This window comes from Haemaphysalis longicornis, unplaced genomic scaffold (assembly GCF_048455015.1).
Source record: "Haemaphysalis longicornis isolate Haplotype H1 unplaced genomic scaffold, Haemaphysalis longicornis Haplotype H1 scaffold_697, whole genome shotgun sequence".
In the NCBI taxonomy this organism is placed as follows: domain Eukaryota; kingdom Metazoa; phylum Arthropoda; class Arachnida; order Ixodida; family Ixodidae; genus Haemaphysalis; species Haemaphysalis longicornis.
In genome coordinates, this window is record NW_027526421.1 from 71,915 (window position 1) to 92,190 (window position 20,276).

At 50.0% G+C, this 20,276-nt stretch overlaps 1 protein-coding gene across 1 annotated transcript; it reads left to right on the forward strand.

The window, feature by feature from the left end:
- The first annotated feature begins 3,368 nt into the window (after window positions 1-3,368).
- On the forward strand, window positions 3,369-20,268 carry LOC144144286 (prolyl 4-hydroxylase subunit alpha-1-like). The gene is made up of 2 exons (XM_077675649.1): window positions 3,369-3,890; window positions 19,696-20,268. The coding sequence occupies exons 1-2, from the start codon at window positions 3,369-3,371 to the stop codon at window positions 20,188-20,190; spliced, it is 1,017 nt and encodes a 338-aa protein (XP_077531775.1). The 3' UTR covers window positions 20,191-20,268.
- The last annotated feature ends 8 nt before the right edge of the window (window positions 20,269-20,276 follow it).

Sequence of the window (20,276 nt, forward strand, 5' to 3'; positions counted from 1 at the left end):
TGCCCTGACGATCCACTTCTTTATGGGCCTCTCTTAACACACTCAGCATGTTATTGATTATACCGGGCCGCCAGCAGAGCAACGGGTTCAGTTTTTACCGAAACATTTGGAACCGACTTTGGCCCTGCACTCTGGAGTATCCCGAAGCTCTTGGTGCGAATAACGTATCATTTGTTATTCATAGAAAAGGACAGAAAGCAGATTTCTGTACCTTAGAATACTGATTTCTGGCACAGAAACGCATAATATATATTTTAAATTTGTTATTCGCCCCTTTCCAGTCCGAATATATGCAAAATTTTTGTGAATTCTTGTGCGTGGTTTATTTATTTCTTCACTGCAATATTTCACCCCGGAAGCAAGAGTTATATTTTCTTTTGTGATTGGAGAAAGAGCTCTTTAAGCTAGGCACTTATTCGCAAGACAATCATAGATAGGTCAATTGTTTTTACATACGGAACCCTGATATGGCCCGTTTTTCTGTGTCAAGGAAATGTCTATGGTATAGGTTAATGCTGTGACAAATAACAGTACTAGCTCATGAGTTGGAGATTTGTTGCCATACACAAATGCATACAGGGGCAATACGGATTGTGTGTCATACACAAATATTCCAAGAGGAGGCTGACTTTCGCGGTTTAAAAAACAAACTTTATTTATAGAAGAGCACCTCTGGTCGATTTCTTGGTGGGTTCCGACTTCTTACTTTCCTTCCTTTCTCCCACCCAGTTTTTGCAGAGGTTATATGACTGCTCCAGCTGTATACACTTCCCGACCGAACAGGACAGCACTACAATGTAGTGTCTTTCATAGCACGGGTCACTTGGTGACGTTAAACTCCACAAACAAAACCACACGACGAAGACACACAGTTTGCTTTGTCGCGGTAACAAAGCCTTTTCGGGGAATCGGCGCAGCATGAAGAAGCGCGAGCAGGCTGGATAGAAAGGTGTGCACGCTCCAGCTCTACCAGTTGACCCTCGTGAACAAAGCCGCCACTACTGACAGGACACACATTGCTGGGAAGTTCATCAACGATTCCCCCCTGCCCTGCCTTCGAATTCCTTGATCGCCCGCAGGTACCTGCGGCGCCAGACAATGATGCCAAGATTCCGTATTCCCCTATCATAGGTGAAGCCCATGTCCTTCATTAACCTCCACACGGTGGTTTTCGTGAAGTTCGGCAAGTCGTCGTCTTCGTGGACAGCCTTTCGCTCACTGTCCAGTGTCGGGATCTCCCTCTTGGCGTACATGCTCTTCACATTCAGACGGATGGCATGGACTGTGAAGCTGTCATGCTTGACGGTCCACGTGCTTGATATCGTCACGTCGCGAGGTCTTCTCTTTGGAGACACCAAATTCCCACGTAGACACTCCGCCTTTAATTTCGCCACGGTACGGTGAGATACTCCGGTGTCCTCGCTCACAACACTCAGTACTTCCTGCACAGATTTCACCGGGAAACGCACCCTGGTACGGGCGCACACATTTGCAATTACTTGCTTGGCGTTATTTGACAACTTTGATGCGCAAACCCTCGAAAAAATACCTACAGGAAACGTGGGCGAAGCCCGAGAGCTGGACGCCATTTTTTCAACGCTGCCTCAAAGAGTAAACAAAAAACGGCGTTCAAGGTTGCGCGGAGAGGGAAAACCTGATACGAAAGCGACAAACATAAAATACAAACTCGCATATTTCGATCGTTTGTCCGGCAACACGGGCGTTTTTTGTCAAGCTGATGATAAATATTTATGCTTTAAGGTTGCCGGCGAAGCATTTATTGTATCTGGCGCACCGCAAGCGACCCACTACTTTTGGTCGCGGAAGCACACAGCGCAAACAAGAGCGCTAGCTTTGACAGCGTTGCACCTGATGTATGAAACGGAGTATAGTGACACCGAATAGAGCAGTTCTTGCCCAAGACGCCGAGCGCATGCGTCAGGCTAGGCAGAACCCAGCATTTGCCGCCAGCATGGAGGAAGCTTTCCTCCGTGGCCGCCAGAGAGGCCGAGGTAGTGTCAGTAGATAAGGTATGAGAGTACTGCCACTGAAGAACGCAAGTCAGCAAGGGCGGCCATTTTGTAGTTCATCAGTGTTGCGAGATTGGCGCATCTACAGCCTCACCGTTAACTTCGACTGGGGTGTTTGTTAACAACACTACCGAACGTACAGCAAAACGGAATCTTTTGACACACTTCTGCTGCCGAAATGTTGTTACACGCGTTACCTTTGATTCGCATTCGGAACAGCGTCAGTCGCGAACAGCCGCAGAGCAAAGAGGACAAGCTAAGCCTACCAGAGTTGACCGACTAAAACGCATAAACGGCAACAACAAAATGGCGGCGCCAATGAACCGTCGCAGTGTAAACAAATGTCACGTAATGCGAACTGTCCAATGATCATGGCAGTGGCACGGAACAATGAGAGAGAAGAGTGCCGATACTCTGTCTCTGTATCCATTTTAGTACCCTTATCCACTTTACCTTTAGTCCACTTTACCCTTACCTTTATCCACTTTACCCTTATCCACTTTACCCTTATCCACTTTACCTTTAGTACCTTTAGTATCCACTCTGTTTAGTACCCTTATCTATAGTGGCACTAGCCGAGCGCAAGCGACAAGCTCGCCGAGACGACGATCAACATTTCATGCCCTCCTCCATCACTATTTGTAGTGGTTTACAACAGCTTTACTGGACATCCCCTTTCGCAGGGCTGGATGGCGACCAATTTTTTTTTTCCTTGAAAATAAATTGTTCTTTTTAAGGTCCAATCGGAGTACAGTCAATGATTTAGCCCTGGCCAATCCCCCTTGTGGGTACGAGCGAAATTAACATCGAGGGTATCATCATCATCTTTTTTTCTGCGCTCGCTTATTAATCATCATCATTACCATTGTATCAGCTGTTCAAATGAGGATGAAGATGTCTTCCATTTGGCTGCGATTCTTTGCGCTCTGCCCGCATTGGCGAAGTAGTTTAAGCGCAACAGACCTATTCACATCCAGCAAAGATCTGCAGGAAGTGCTCGAAAGCGAAACCCTCGCCCTTGAAGATGCCTCGTACCTCCTGCTGCTGGATGAGGCATGCTTGCAGGAAGCGAAGGAGCGCCACAGACGGGAGGTGCCAACCACCTCACACACCGATCACGACGTCTTAGGCAAGTTCCTCTCCGCGAGCCGTTTCGGTGTCTTCTTGAAGGACGTTTTAGCCCTACGCCGGAAGAGCAACGGCCGCTCACTGCGGTCCGCCTTCAAGCCACCGTCGTCTGAAGATTGGTGGTCGGCACTTCACGACCTTAGCGGAGCGGCCGTCGGAATCTGCAGACTTCAACAGGTCTACGACATACCTGCAACCAGGATGGCCGCCATGGCGGTTCCCTCGATGCCCGCCACTTCGCCCGGGGAATCGGTGGACGTCGCAAGAGGCTGCTTCGTAAAAGGACAATTCGGCAACACTTCTGCCTGGCTTCAGGCCGCCCTTTCTACGGCGAAATTGCGGGGCCGTGCATACAGGAAGCTGGAGCTTGGTGCCTCCTGGCTCGATGCAAATGACAAACGTCGCAAAGCGCTTAAAAAGGCACGACTACAGACTAGGCACCCCGATGCGCCACCCAACGACGCTCACGAATACAAATCTGTGTGTGTTCGGGAGGGTGACTTAAGACCTGTGGCGAAACATTTATTTTGCCGAACGTTGACTAATTCCGGCCATCCTCTTCTCGTGCTGAAGCCTCTTGCATTGGAAATGCTGTCCCCGAAGCCTCGTATCGTCCTCTTCTCGAGCTTCCTGAGCCGTTCTGAGGTCAACTTCATCCGGCACAATTCGGTGAGAGCGCTGACTCGCGCAAACTACACTCCAGATGCTGTCAGCTGGCTCCGTATTAGTAAGGTAGGTAAAATTTCGTGAACCTCTCAACGTACAAGCGCGCGCCCATTGCAAGCTCAGCATTCAATTGCGCGTGTTATGTCACGTCGAGCTAGGAGAGAATTAAAACGCCACCGCAACTTGCCCTTGGAATTGCCAGTTGGGCGAAATCCTGACCACACCTTTATTTAGGACATCATGAGGGTTGGGACTGAAAAGCCAGTTCAGTGCTTGAAGGGAGCTGTTGACGCTGTACTTGTAAGTACAATTGAGTACAGGTTGGTCGGAGTATTTATATGGTTTGGCAAGGAGCAGAGAGCGGGCGTCATTGGCCCGGAAGTCCCCACTTTCTGCGACATTTGTAAGTTTGGCAATGTTTGGTATCGAAAATTTTCTGGGCACTGATTTGCGACAATCCAACGTACGGAGTCTCATATGCGCATGCGCGCACTCGTTACATTTGATTCAGCAAACGGATTCTTCGGAGCTCAGCCTATCATTTTCGTCATTTGGCTACCCTACAGTCTTCAACAGTTTGGTTCGGTATGGCGAAAAAATTAGGCTAGTTGAAAGCTGAATCATTACCGTTTCTATTCAGCTAAGCCTAGATGCCAGAAAACGTCATATTCTTTTCATGAACAAACACTTTTTTGTGTGTGATTGCAAATGGTTACTTGTTCCGTTGGTATTATTTATCCAGTCAAATCTGAAACAGAGAAACATTGTATTAATTTCGATGAAGATAGATAACTTAAGTGAAAAAAAAAATCTCTTCCTTAGCAATATACGGCAATTTCTTTATTTTTATTTTTCAATTCCCTCCGCCATTGTTCCAGTCTACGAATGACTGACCTGGGTTCGGTGCGCCATGTTTATCGCAATGGAAAGTAAACAGCAGCAATAGATAGTATACACTTAGTTAACATTATTCCGTCCCTTGCTAGGGCTAGTACTCAGATCACATGGAATCGGCTTCTGTCGGCTGTCGTCCCTCATCTGGAAACTTCCATGCGAAACCGAAAACGCCTACACATGTTTGCATGGCTAGAGACGATTAGCGAGATGAGCGCTCAATATTGTCACCCATGCGACAGGTCAAATGAAATTTTCCCTTCAACGTGCACGGTTGTTTTGTGCAGTGGTTGATCCTATACGCGTGAATTCCCGTAAACAGTTGGCATTATTTCTTCGATTCCCGAAAGTTCCGGTATTATTTAGTCATGGTTGAAACAAGTTACAATTGAATATATTATGGCGTATTGCAAGAATGAAGGTGAAATAGTCCGGTAGAGTGGTAGGACTGAAGATAGCTTTATAAAGCGAACTAGTGCTTCTAAAAACTCAGACATAAAGACATTGCCCCTGCACACTACGCGCTACACCGGCGTTCTTGCTCGTCTGGCTCGCTGCACTGTGCTCTCGCGCACAAGAGCCCGCGACGTTGCCCTCATCGTCGTCGTCAGCACGGCCTGACGAAGGGTGGCTGGAGTGTTTTTAAACCGCAGGAATATAGCAGGGGCATGCTCACATGACAATATGACGCCGTTATTATGGCTAAAGTGTTAAATACACCACTTCGCGAAAATGCGGCGTTGCGTGACTCAAAAATGATCGGGACTCGGGAAAATGGCTGAACGAGTAAACAGTACGTAGCCCTTCGGAATGCGACTCCAACACGCAGCCCCAGCACCATCGCCGAGCCTCGGCTCAAGCAAAGAACAGGCGAGCCTCGTGAATTCGTTGTGGCCTTTGAATTAGACTAGCTCCTAAGAAACATACATAGGTGCATGCAGGAGTAATTTGAGCGTGATATTGGGGAACTTAGCGGACCACGCCTGCGCTAATAGCGTATATACGAAGGCGAAGAAAAAGGAAAGAAAGGAAAAGAATTTAAAGCCCCTTTCTCAAGAGAAAGATGGTTAGAACGCGAAGCTTTCTACCGCACAGAGTCAAAATCCAAAACCCGAGGTGCTTCTACCGTGTCCGAATGGCGCAACAGGATAGACGTCGGCTTCACAACGCGAAGGACCACGGTTTTATTCCGTACAACGGGAAGCGTTTTTTTAACACGAAAGTGTTTTATTCCCGGATACACGAAGATTTCGCTGACGTCATATCCGCCACGGAAGTAACGCCAGTACAACGAAGCAAGCGGCCTGTAAAGGGTGCACCCCTGCACACAGGGCCTTATTGCGGGGAAGCAACCTTTAGTACCAAAGATTACGTCACACTCAGGGTTGTTCGTTTTCGGGTTTTATACTTTAACACGAAAGTGTTTTGTTCCTGTATACACAAAGATTTATAAAAGATGCTACAGCGCGAAATAAAACACGGACACAGAAAGACGACGGGACGAGCGCAGACCGAACAGCTGTGCTACATCGGGTGTTAACCTCATTTGTGCGCAGGCATAACGACAAGGTACGACAGCGACATACCGCGACTGCAATTAATGTAACAAGAATGGAAGGGTGCAAGGTTAGACAAGAAAAAGAGCCTGGTGAACTAGAAATAAAGCTTGACAAAGTGTACGTTATTTCAAAGTGTAAGTTATTTCGTGCTGTAGCATCCTCTATAGTGAACTACCAACTCGTCCAACAGTACACTTTACAAAGATTTCACTGACGTCATATCCGCGACGGAAATGATACCAGTACACCTTCGCCGAAGCGACCGCCAGCAGGACGTCGCTCGCCAAGCACACCCACAAGACAGCCGGCCACTCGCAAATCATGCTCAGCTGCAGATTCCGCTGCACATTTCCCTTTTGTGTTTTACTGATGTCTACGACAGAGGAATCAACCACAATTTTTTTTCTTGGGGAGCTTGATTTTCCTTCACTTATCATCATCATCATCATCGTTGTTTCGTGAAACCCAAGTTGGCTTTCCTGCAGTGCGTTGTGTTGCGACATGGGACGCCATCAGTGTGGCATAGCAAGCTTCGCTTTAAAATGCCGCATTGGGAGCAATGCTTCTCGTGACGAAAACGTTGCCGTAACAGAAGAGGAAATCATCCTGACCGACCTACCACGAGGCGTACAGGATCGCTCCGGTTCGAATTAGACGTAATGATTTCGCAACCCCACACGTAAGCAGTGTGCCCGAGTTTTAGGAGCAACAAACGGCATTGCCAGGGTGGGGTCACCTTTACGCAGTAGATGGGCGTTGAAACAAAGCCTGGTTTTACAGCGAAACTGTATGCCTAATCTTTTAAGTTCCCACCCCCGTGTGGAACGAAAACTCGGGGAGTTGTGTTCGTATATTGAAAAAATTCAATAAAATGGAATTCATAAAAATAAATCAAAGGTGTATAGGGCCTCCATATTATGATCGAAGATGTCTTATACTGACCCCGGAAAAATGCCTTCCCAGCAATTCATTTGTTTAGAGGTGAAGCCTGCCGTAAAGAAACATTGGTGTAAGTTGGTTTTTGTAAGCTGGCTTTCTCACTTCCCACAGTGTGTGTCGCACAGTGAAGCATGTCCATCTACGGAGGGAGTATGGTAGCAGCCATACTTCATACTCCTCTCCACCGGTGCCGCCTCTTTCCGGAGTCTTGTATTCTGCTCGCCACGCGCGGAGTCTATCTCCTCCGCTGCCACTTTTATGCGTGCATCTGAATGTGGAAGGGGTGAGGGCACGCATAAAATCCTAGCTGCTTCGACTGTTTCTGAATGGTGGCGCAATCGGAAAGACGTCGGCTTCATAACGCGAGGGACACAGGTTCGATTCGGAACACGGAAAGCGTTTTTCTTGAGGCGCTTGATGTGCCTCCGCTTATCATCATCATCGTCGTCGTTTTGTGAAATCCATTGTGTAAAGTTGGGTTTCCAACAGTGCGTTTAGCTCGGACATCGGCGCCTTCAGTGAGGCCTAGAAAGCTTCGCTTTAAAAAGGCCACCATTTATGAAGTAGAACGGAAATTTGAGCTTCATAGTTAGATCTGATTCATGTTTGAAGCGCTGTCCGCGCTTCAAACATGAACCATTTATGTTAAAAGTACGCGCCTGGCTATGGCCCAGCTAAGGCCGAGGACTTAAAGGGGCTTAAAACAGGGTTCCAAAGGTTGCGATTTTACGGGCGCAGTCGCTGGAGAAGTGCGATTTTTTTAAGCGTGACGAAGTAGCGCTTGTCGTCGTCATAGCAACGGGCTCGCGAGATCACGAGCTGTATCTGTGTCTGCTAGCAGATGGCGCTAGGAGTAGCGTGGAGCGGGCGCGCATCGAGGCACCCTACGTGCGGCTATGACTGGGGAGAGAGCGCGTGCATCCAAAGGCTCTACGCGCAGAGTGCGTCGCGTACGTGTAACTAAAAGGATACCAAACTACATGCGCGTGGGCTATGTACTCTTTCCACGTTTGCGTACGTGAACTCTGTACGCACGTGAAACTAAAACTGTCTAATTCGAATCTCACGTACGTCCGTAAGGCTCACGTACGGCCCTTTGCGTTCTGAGCATGCGCACTGGTCACCCGTGAAAGTTCTACGTACGCGGAGCTTCTACGCACGTGAAACTAAAACTGTCTAATTCGAATCTCACGTACGTCCGTAAGGCTCACGTACGGCCCTTTGCGTTCTGAGCATGCGCACTGGTCACCCGTGAAAGTTCTACGTACGCGGAGCTTCTACGCACGTGAAACTAAAACTGTCTAATTCGAATCTCACGTACGTCCGTAAGGCTCACGTACGGCCCTTTGCGTTCTGAGCATGCGCACTGGTCACCCGTGAAAGTTCTACGTACGCGGAGCTTCTACGTACGTGAAACTAAAACTGTCTAATTCGAATCTCACGTACGTCCGTAAGGCTCACGTACGGCCCTTTGCGTTCTGAGCATGCGCACTGGTCACCCGTGAAAGTTCTACGTACGCGGAGCTTCTACGCACGTGAAACTAAAACTGTCTAATTCGAATCTCACGTACGTCCGTAAGGCTCACGTACGGCCCTTTGCGTTCTGAGCATGCGCACTGGTCACCCGTGAAAGTTCTACGTACGCGGAGCTTCCAGGCACGTGAAACTAAAACTGTCTAATTCGAATCTCACGTACGTCCGTAAGGCTCACGTACGGCCCTTTGCGTTCTGAGCATGCGCACTGGTCACCCGTGAAAGTTCTACGTACGCGGAGCTTCTACGTACGTGAAACTAAAACTGTCTAATTCGAATCTCACGTACGTCCGTAAGGCTCACGTACGGCCCTTTGCGTTCTGAGCATGCGCACTGGTCACCCGTGAAAGTTCTACGTACGCGGAGCTTCTACGCACGTGAAACTAAAACTGTCTAATTCGAATCTCACGTACGTCCGTAAGGCTCACGTACGGCCCTTTGCGTTCTGAGCATGCGCACTGGTCACCCGTGAAAGTTCTACGTACGCGGAGCTTCTACGCACGTGAAACTAAAACTGTCTAATTCGAATCTCACGTACGTCCGTAAGGCTCACGTACGGCCCTTTGCGTTCTGAGCATGCGCACTGGTCACCCGTGAAAGTTCTACGTACGCGGAGCTTCTACGTACGTGAAACTAAAACTGTCTAATTCGAATCTCACGTACGTCCGTAAGGCTCACGTACGGCCCTTTGCGTTCTGAGCATGCGCACTGGTCACCCGTGAAAGTTCTACGTACGCGGAGCTTCTACGTACGTGAAACTAAAACTGTCTAATTCGAATCTCACGTACGTCCGTAAGGCTCACGTACGGCCCTTTGCGTTCTGAGCATGCGCACTGGTCACCCGTGAAAGTTCTACGTACGCGGAGCTTCTACGCACGTGAAACTAAAACTGTCTAATTCGAATCTCACGTACGTCCGTAAGGCTCACGTACGGCCCTTTGCGTTCTGAGCATGCGCACTGGTCACCCGTGAAAGTTCTACGTACGCGGAGCTTCTACGTACGTGAAACTAAAACTGTCTAATTCGAATCTCACGTACGTCCGTAAGGCTCACGTACGGCCCTTTGCGTTCTGAGCATGCGCACTGGTCACCCGTGAAAGTTCTACGTACGCGGAGCTTCTACGCACGTGAAACTAAAACTGTCTAATTCGAATCTCACGTACGTCCGTAAGGCTCACGTACGGCCCTTTGCGTTCTGAGCATGCGCACTGGTCACCCGTGAAAGTTCTACGTACGCGGAGCTTCTACGTACGTGAAACTAAAACTGTCTAATTCGAATCTCACGTACGTCCGTAAGGCTCACGTACGGCCCTTTGCGTTCTGAGCATGCGCACTGGTCACCCGTGAAAGTTCTACGTACGCGGAGCTTCTACGCACGTGAAACTAAAACTGTCTAATTCGAATCTCACGTACGTCCGTAAGGCTCACGTACGGCCCTTTGCGTTCTGAGCATTCGCACTGGTCACCCGTGAAAGTTCTACGTACGCGGAGCTTCTACGCACGTGAAACTAAAACTGTCTAATTCGAATCTCACGTACGTCCGTAAGGCTCACGTACGGCCCTTTGCGTTCTGAGCATGCGCACTGGTCACCCGTGAAAGTTCTACGTACGCGGAGCTTCTACGTACGTGAAACTAAAACTGTCTAATTCGAATCTCACGTACGTCCGTAAGGCTCACGTACGGCCCTTTGCGTTCTGAGCATGCGCACTGGTCACCCGTGAAAGTTCTACGTACGCGGAGCTTCTACGTACGTGAAACTAAAACTGTCTAATTCGAATCTCACGTACGTCCGTAAGGCTCACGTACGGCCCTTTGCGTTCTGAGCATGCGCACTGGTCACCCGTGAAAGTTCTACGTACGCGGAGCTTCTACGCACGTGAAACTAAAACTGTCTAATTCGAATCTCACGTACGTCCGTAAGGCTCACGTACGGCCCTTTGCGTTCTGAGCATGCGCACTGGTCACCCGTGAAAGTTCTACGTACGCGGAGCTTCTACGCACGTGAAACTAAAACTGTCTAATTCGAATCTCACGTACGTCCGTAAGGCTCACGTACGGCCCTTTGCGTTCTGAGCATGCGCACTGGTCACCCGTGAAAGTTCTACGTACGCGGAGCTTCTACGTACGTGAAACTAAAACTGTCTAATTCGAATCTCACGTACGTCCGTAAGGCTCACGTACGGCCCTTTGCGTTCTGAGCATGCGCACTGGTCACCCGTGAAAGTTCTACGTACGCGGAGCTTCTACGTACGTGAAACTAAAACTGTCTAATTCGAATCTCACGTACGTCCGTAAGGCTCACGTACGGCCCTTTGCGTTCTGAGCATGCGCACTGGTCACCCGTGAAAGTTCTACGTACGCGGAGCTTCTACGTACGTGAAACTAAAACTGTCTAATTCGAATCTCACGTACGTCCGTAAGGCTCACGTACGGCCCTTTGCGTTCTGAGCATGCGCACTGGTCACCCGTGAAAGTTCTACGTACGCGGAGCTTCTACGTACGTGAAACTAAAACTGTCTAATTCGAATCTCACGTACGTCCGTAAGGCTCACGTACGGCCCTTTGCGTTCTGAGCATGCGCACTGGTCACCCGTGAAAGTTCTACGTACGCGGAGCTTCTACGTACGTGAAACTAAAACTGTCTAATTCGAATCTCACGTACGTCCGTAAGGCTCACGTACGGCCCTTTGCGTTCTGAGCATGCGCACTGGTCACCCGTGAAAGTTCTACGTACGCGGAGCTTCTACGTACGTGAAACTAAAACTGTCTAATTCGAATCTCACGTACGTCCGTAAGGCTCACGTACGGCCCTTTGCGTTCTGAGCATGCGCACTGGTCACCCGTGAAAGTTCTACGTACGCGGAGCTTCTACGTACGTGAAACTAAAACTGTCTAATTCGAATCTCACGTACGTCCGTAAGGCTCACGTACGGCCCTTTGCGTTCTGAGCATGCGCACTGGTCACCCGTGAAAGTTCTACGTACGCGGAGCTTCTACGTACGTGAAACTAAAACTGTCTAATTCGAATCTCACGTACGTCCGTAAGGCTCACGTACGGCCCTTTGCGTTCTGAGCATGCGCACTGGTCACCCGTGAAAGTTCTACGTACGCGGAGCTTCTACGTACGTGAAACTAAAACTGTCTAATTCGAATCTCACGTACGTCCGTAAGGCTCACGTACGGCCCTTTGCGTTCTGAGCATGCGCACTGGTCACCCGTGAAAGTTCTACGTACGCGGAGCTTCTACGTACGTGAAACTAAAACTGTCTAATTCGAATCTCACGTACGTCCGTAAGGCTCACGTACGGCCCTTTGCGTTCTGAGCATGCGCACTGGTCACCCGTGAAAGTTCTACGTACGCGGAGCTTCTACGTACGTGAAACTAAAACTGTCTAATTCGAATCTCACGTACGTCCGTAAGGCTCACGTACGGCCCTTTGCGTTCTGAGCATGCGCACTGGTCACCCGTGAAAGTTCTACGTACGCGGAGCTTCTACGCACGTGAAACTAAAACTGTCTAATTCGAATCTCACGTACGTCCGTAAGGCTCACGTACGGCCCTTTGCGTTCTGAGCATGCGCACTGGTCACCCGTGAAAGTTCTACGTACGCGGAGCTTCTACGTACGTGAAACTAAAACTGTCTAATTCGAATCTCACGTACGTCCGTAAGGCTCACGTACGGCCCTTTGCGTTCTGAGCATGCGCACTGGTCACCCGTGAAAGTTCTACGTACGCGGAGCTTCTACGCACGTGAAACTAAAACTGTCTAATTCGAATCTCACGTACGTCCGTAAGGCTCACGTACGGCCCTTTGCGTTCTGAGCATGCGCACTGGTCACCCGTGAAAGTTCTACGTACGCGGAGCTTCTACGTACGTGAAACTAAAACTGTCTAATTCGAATCTCACGTACGTCCGTAAGGCTCACGTACGGCCCTTTGCGTTCTGAGCATGCGCACTGGTCACCCGTGAAAGTTCTACGTACGCGGAGCTTCTACGTACGTGAAACTAAAACTGTCTCATTCGAATCTCACGTACGTCCGTAAGGCTCACGTACGGCCCTTTGCGTTCTGAGCATGCGCACTGGTCACCCGTGAAAGTTCTACGTACGCGGAGCTTCTACGCACGTGAAACTAAAACTGTCTAATTCGAATCTCACGTACGTCCGTAAGGCTCACGTACGGCCCTTTGCGTTCTGAGCATGCGCACTGGTCACCCGTGAAAGTTCTACGTACGCGGAGCTTCTACGCACGTGAAACTAAAACTGTCTAATTCGAATCTCACGTACGTCCGTAAGGCTCACGTACGGCCCTTTGCGTTCTGAGCATGCGCACTGGTCACCCGTGAAAGTTCTACGTACGCGGAGCTTCTACGTACGTGAAACTAAAACTGTCTAATTCGAATCTCACGTACGTCCGTAAGGCTCACGTACGGCCCTTTGCGTTCTGAGCATGCGCACTGGTCACCCGTGAAAGTTCTACGTACGCGGAGCTTCTACGTACGTGAAACTAAAACTGTCTAATTCGAATCTCACGTACGTCCGTAAGGCTCACGTACGGCCCTTTGCGTTCTGAGCATGCGCACTGGTCACCCGTGAAAGTTCTACGTACGCGGAGCTTCTACGCACGTGAAACTAAAACTGTCTAATTCGAATCTCACGTACGTCCGTAAGGCTCACGTACGGCCCTTTGCGTTCTGAGCATGCGCACTGGTCACCCGTGAAAGTTCTACGTACGCGGAGCTTCTACGCACGTGAAACTAAAACTGTCTAATTCGAATCTCACGTACGTCCGTAAGGCTCACGTACGGCCCTTTGCGTTCTGAGCATGCGCACTGGTCACCCGTGAAAGTTCTACGTACGCGGAGCTTCTACGTACGTGAAACTAAAACTGTCTAATTCGAATCTCACGTACGTCCGTAAGGCTCACGTACGGCCCTTTGCGTTCTGAGCATGCGCACTGGTCACCCGTGAAAGTTCTACGTACGCGGAGCTTCTACGTACGTGAAACTAAAACTGTCTAATTCGAATCTCACGTACGTCCGTAAGGCTCACGTACGGCCCTTTGCGTTCTGAGCATGCGCACTGGTCACCCGTGAAAGTTCTACGTACGCGGAGCTTCTACGTACGTGAAACTAAAACTGTCTCATTCGAATCTCACGTACGTCCGTAAGGCTCACGTACGGCCCTTTGCGTTCTGAGCATGCGCACTGGTCACCCGTGAAAGTTCTACGTACGCGGAGCTTCTACGCACGTGAAACTAAAACTGTCTAATTCGAATCTCACGTACGTCCGTAAGGCTCACGTACGGCCCTTTGCGTTCTGAGCATGCGCACTGGTCACCCGTGAAAGTTCTACGTACGCGGAGCTTCTACGTACGTGAAACTAAAACTGTCTAATTCGAATCTCACGTACGTCCGTAAGGCTCACGTACGGCCCTTTGCGTTCTGAGCATGCGCACTGGTCACCCGTGAAAGTTCTACGTACGCGGAGCTTCTACGCACGTGAAACTAAAACTGTCTAATTCGAATCTCACGTACGTCCGTAAGGCTCACGTACGGCCCTTTGCGTTCTGAGCATGCGCACTGGTCACCCGTGAAAGTTCTACGTACGCGGAGCTTCTACGTACGTGAAACTAAAACTGTCTAATTCGAATCTCACGTACGTCCGTAAGGCTCACGTACGGCCCTTTGCGTTCTGAGCATGCGCACTGGTCACCCGTGAAAGTTCTACGTACGCGGAGCTTCTACGTACGTGAAACTAAAACTGTCTAATTCGAATCTCACGTACGTCCGTAAGGCTCACGTACGGCCCTTTGCGTTCTGAGCATGCGCACTGGTCACCCGTGAAAGTTCTACGTACGCGGAGCTTCTACGTACGTGAAACTAAAACTGTCTAATTCGAATCTCACGTACGTCCGTAAGGCTCACGTACGGCCCTTTGCGTTCTGAGCATGCGCACTGGTCACCCGTGAAAGTTCTACGTACGCGGAGCTTCTACGCACGTGAAACTAAAACTGTCTAATTCGAATCTCACGTACGTCCGTAAGGCTCACGTACGGCCCTTTGCGTTCTGAGCATGCGCACTGGTCACCCGTGAAAGTTCTACGTACGCGGAGCTTCTACGCACGTGAAACTAAAACTGTCTAATTCGAATCTCACGTACGTCCGTAAGGCTCACGTACGGCCCTTTGCGTTCTGAGCATGCGCACTGGTCACCCGTGAAAGTTCTACGTACGCGGAGCTTCTACGTACGTGAAACTAAAACTGTCTAATTCGAATCTCACGTACGTCCGTAAGGCTCACGTACGGCCCTTTGCGTTCTGAGCATGCGCACTGGTCACCCGTGAAAGTTCTACGTACGCGGAGCTTCTACGCACGTGAAACTAAAACTGTCTAATTCGAATCTCACGTACGTCCGTAAGGCTCACGTACGGCCCTTTGCGTTCTGAGCATGCGCACTGGTCACCCGTGAAAGTTCTACGTACGCGGAGCTTCTACGTACGTGAAACTAAAACTGTCTAATTCGAATCTCACGTACGTCCGTAAGGCTCACGTACGGCCCTTTGCGTTCTGAGCATGCGCACTGGTCACCCGTGAAAGTTCTACGTACGCGGAGCTTCTACGTACGTGAAACTAAAACTGTCTAATTCGAATCTCACGTACGTCCGTAAGGCTCACGTACGGCCCTTTGCGTTCTGAGCATGCGCACTGGTCACCCGTGAAAGTTCTACGTACGCGGAGCTTCTACGTACGTGAAACTAAAACTGTCTAATTCGAATCTCACGTACGTCCGTAAGGCTCACGTACGGCCCTTTGCGTTCTGAGCATGCGCACTGGTCACCCGTGAAAGTTCTACGTACGCGGAGCTTCTACGTACGTGAAACTAAAACTGTCTAATTCGAATCTCACGTACGTCCGTAAGGCTCACGTACGGCCCTTTGCGTTCTGAGCATGCGCACTGGTCACCCGTGAAAGTTCTACGTACGCGGAGCTTCTACGTACGTGAAACTAAAACTGTCTAATTCGAATCTCACGTACGTCCGTAAGGCTCACGTACGGCCCTTTGCGTTCTGAGCATGCGCACTGGTCACCCGTGAAAGTTCTACGTACGCGGAGCTTCTACGTACGTGAAACTAAAACTGTCTAATTCGAATCTCACGTACGTCCGTAAGGCTCACGTACGGCCCTTTGCGTTCTGAGCATGCGCACTGGTCACCCGTGAAAGTTCTACGTACGCGGAGCTTCTACGTACGTGAAACTAAAACTGTCTAATTCGAATCTCACGTACGTCCGTAAGGCTCACGTACGGCCCTTTGCGTTCTGAGCATGCGCACTGGTCACCCGTGAAAGTTCTACGTACGCGGAGCTTCTACGTACGTGAAACTAAAACTGTCTAATTCGAATCTCACGTACGTCCGTAAGGCTCACGTACGGCCCTTTGCGTTCTGAGCATGCGCACTGGTCACCCGTGAAAGTTCTACGTACGCGGAGCTTCTACGTACGTGAAACTAAAACTGTCTAATTCGAATCTCACGTACGTCCGTAAGGCTCACGTACGGCCCTTTGCGTTCTGAGCATGCGCACTGGTCACCCGTGAAAGTTCTACGTACGCGGAGCTTCTACGTACGTGAAACTAAAACTGTCTAATTCGAATCTCACGTACGTCCGTAAGGCTCACGTACGGCCCTTTGCGTTCTGAGCATGCGCACTGGTCACCCGTGAAAGTTCTACGTACGCGGAGCTTCTACGTACGTGAAACTAAAACTGTCTAATTCGAATCTCACGTACGTCCGTAAGGCTCACGTACGGCCCTTTGCGTTCTGAGCATGCGCACTGGTCACCCGTGAAAGTTCTACGTACGCGGAGCTTCTACGTACGTGAAACTAAAACTGTCTAATTCGAATCTCACGTACGTCCGTAAGGCTCACGTACGGCCCTTTGCGTTCTGAGCATGCGCACTGGTCACCCGTGAAAGTTCTACGTACGCGGAGCTTCTACGTACGTGAAACTAAAACTGTCTAATTCGAATCTCACGTACGTCCGTAAGGCTCACGTACGGCCCTTTGCGTTCTGAGCATGCGCACTGGTCACCCGTGAAAGTTCTACGTACGCGGAGCTTCTACGTACGTGAAACTAAAACTGTCTAATTCGAATCTCACGTACGTCCGTAAGGCTCACGTACGGCCCTTTGCGTTCTGAGCATGCGCACTGGTCACCCGTGAAAGTTCTACGTACGCGGAGCTTCTACGTACGTGAAACTAAAACTGTCTAATTCGAATCTCACGTACGTCCGTAAGGCTCACGTACGGCCCTTTGCGTTCTGAGCATGCGCACTGGTCACCCGTGAAAGTTCTACGTACGCGGAGCTTCTACGTACGTGAAACTAAAACTGTCTAATTCGAATCTCACGTACGTCCGTAAGGCTCACGTACGGCCCTTTGCGTTCTGAGCATGCGCACTGGTCACCCGTGAAAGTTCTACGTACGCGGAGCTTCTACGTACGTGAAACTAAAACTGTCTAATTCGAATCTCACGTACGTCCGTAAGGCTCACGTACGGCCCTTTGCGTTCTGAGCATGCGCACTGGTCACCCGTGAAAGTTCTACGTACGCGGAGCTTCTACGTACGTGAAACTAAAACTGTCTAATTCGAATCTCACGTACGTCCGTAAGGCTCACGTACGGCCCTTTGCGTTCTGAGCATGCGCACTGGTCACCCGTGAAAGTTCTACGTACGCGGAGCTTCTACGTACGTGAAACTAAAACTGTCTAATTCGAATCTCACGTACGTCCGTAAGGCTCACGTACGGCCCTTTGCGTTCTGAGCATGCGCACTGGTCACCCGTGAAAGTTCTACGTACGCGGAGCTTCTACGTACGTGAAACTAAAACTGTCTAATTCGAATCTCACGTACGTCCGTAAGGCTCACGTACGGCCCTTTGCGTTCTGAGCATGCGCACTGGTCACCCGTGAAAGTTCTACGTACGCGGAGCTTCTACGTACGTGAAACTAAAACTGTCTAATTCGAATCTCACGTACGTCCGTAAGGCTCACGTACGGCCCTTTGCGTTCTGAGCATGCGCACTGGTCACCCGTGAAAGTTCTACGTACGCGGAGCTTCTACGTACGTGAAACTAAAACTGTCTAATTCGAATCTCACGTACGTCCGTAAGGCTCACGTACGGCCCTTTGCGTTCTGAGCATGCGCACTGGTCACCCGTGAAAGTTCTACGTACGCGGAGCTTCTACGTACGTGAAACTAAAACTGTCTAATTCGAATCTCACGTACGTCCGTAAGGCTCACGTACGGCCCTTTGCGTTCTGAGCATGCGCACTGGTCACCCGTGAAAGTTCTACGTACGCGGAGCTTCTACGTACGTGAAACTAAAACTGTCTAATTCGAATCTCACGTACGTCCGTAAGGCTCACGTACGGCCCTTTGCGTTCTGAGCATGCGCACTGGTCACCCGTGAAAGTTCTACGTACGCGGAGCTTCTACGTACGTGAAACTAAAACTGTCTAATTCGAATCTCACGTACGTCCGTAAGGCTCACGTACGGCCCTTTGCGTTCTGAGCATGCGCACTGGTCACCCGTGAAAGTTCTACGTACGCGGAGCTTCTACGTACGTGAAACTAAACTGTCTAATGCACGCAAGCGTGCACGTAGTCTGCCTCTGGGGAAGCTGTTACGTGAAATTTACCCATATAGCTGCGCCGGCTCTCGACGATGCGCACGGGAGAAAACGGCCTCCATTGGCTAATGATGTCAGGTCATGTAAGACGATCACGCCAAGTCTGCCGTGATGTGAACATGTAAACAAGGAGCCATGAAGAGAACAAAATTAAAGCCGTTCCACTCCACATGAAAACTGTTGGAAGTGCAGAGCCGTGATTCGCCATAATGGGCTGTAGCGCCGTTATCCGCTCATTGCTACCACCCAATGCATTTCCGACTTCCCGCCTTCGCAGTGCTCACGCGTGCCCCCTGCCTGAAACTGCACCAGCGCGAGTTCTGTTCTCTTTGTGCTTGCTTTTCCTCCCACACATGCCGGCGTTGCATGACCCCCTTTTTTTTTTCACTTACTATCGTAAAAAACCAACCCAACGAGCATTCCTAACTAAACTCGCCTCAAATGTACCTACAGTTTTCTTTTCGCTGAACAACGGGGAGATGTATGACAAACGCCAGCGGTTAACGAGTTTCGAACGTTATGAATATACATGTATAAACCGCTTGGCTTTCGAAGCCTCTGGGTTACGCCGCCACGACAGCCGCTACGACGGAACGCCGTGTGGCTCTACTTGGGTTCAGGGAGTGAGCTACGACGACAAGGCGAGCCCCTAAAGTGCTCTGCACTTAATACAACTTGGTTTAATTTAAAACAACTACGCTTCAGTACCTCACGCAGCTCCATTCCATACACGAAGGACGTATTTTTTTAAACCGAAAAACGCTAGTATTGAAAAACTTCCAAATTTGCATGGCGCTACAGTGACGCGTTATGGGCAACAGCGATGTCATATGGGCCAGCACTGAAAACATTTTCAGTGTGTTAACCATACGTTAGCATTCAAGGGATGCGATCAAAGAGAACTAGAGGCCGCACGACAATCGTCCAGTCAGGTTTAGTTCGGCGGCCTCCAATCGCACAAACTAGATTCTGTGACGTCATAAAAAAGTTGCCGGAAAGTGGCTAGGGAGTCGCCACCGCTTCACGTGTTTTCTTTAATATCTCCGCTATTTGTTCTAAAGTTGCAATAAAATTGGTATCATGTTATCGGACAAAGCAGTCCTTTTATTGGCCCAAACTAGCATTTTGTCTTCATGGCCCTTTTTAAGTGTCTTTGTGAACTCAACCTTGAGTGACGCGCTGTTCCGACTAAACGGCTATTAACGAAGTGGTCCATCTTATCTCCTCAATCAGCAAGAGCCTTAATCTTTTCAGGTTGCGTGGCTCTCGGACACCGAGCACGACGTCCTCCAGCGGATTTCCCGACGCATAGCCGCCGCTACGAACCTCTCCCTGGAGTCGGCTGAACCCTATCAGGTGGCCAACTACGGCCTGGGGGGCCACTACACGCCGCACGTGGATCCGATTTCGTTCGGCAGTGTTGCTGATGAAATCTGCAAGAACCGGGGCAACAGACTGGCCACCATGCTGCTCTTCCTGTCTGATGTCCGGGCAGGGGGCGCTACGGCTTTCGTCGAGTTGGGCCTTGCGGTGAGGCCGCGTGCTGGCGACGCTCTGTTCTGGCTCAACGTTGAGCCTTACGAGGGAAGCGACTTCCCTGGGGACTTCCCGTTCTGGCACCAGAAGAGGGCACCCGACTACAGAACGGAGCACGTGGGATGCCCTGTACTGCGGGGTTCCAAGTGGATCTCCACCAAGTGGATTCGAGAGATGGGCAACGTCGTGGTGAACTACGACTTCCCCGGATGACCACTGCGTATACTGGGACGCGTATTATTTAGATGTGTTTGACAATGAACTTGTTTCGAGGCCCTTCCCAGCACGCCTATTGGAAT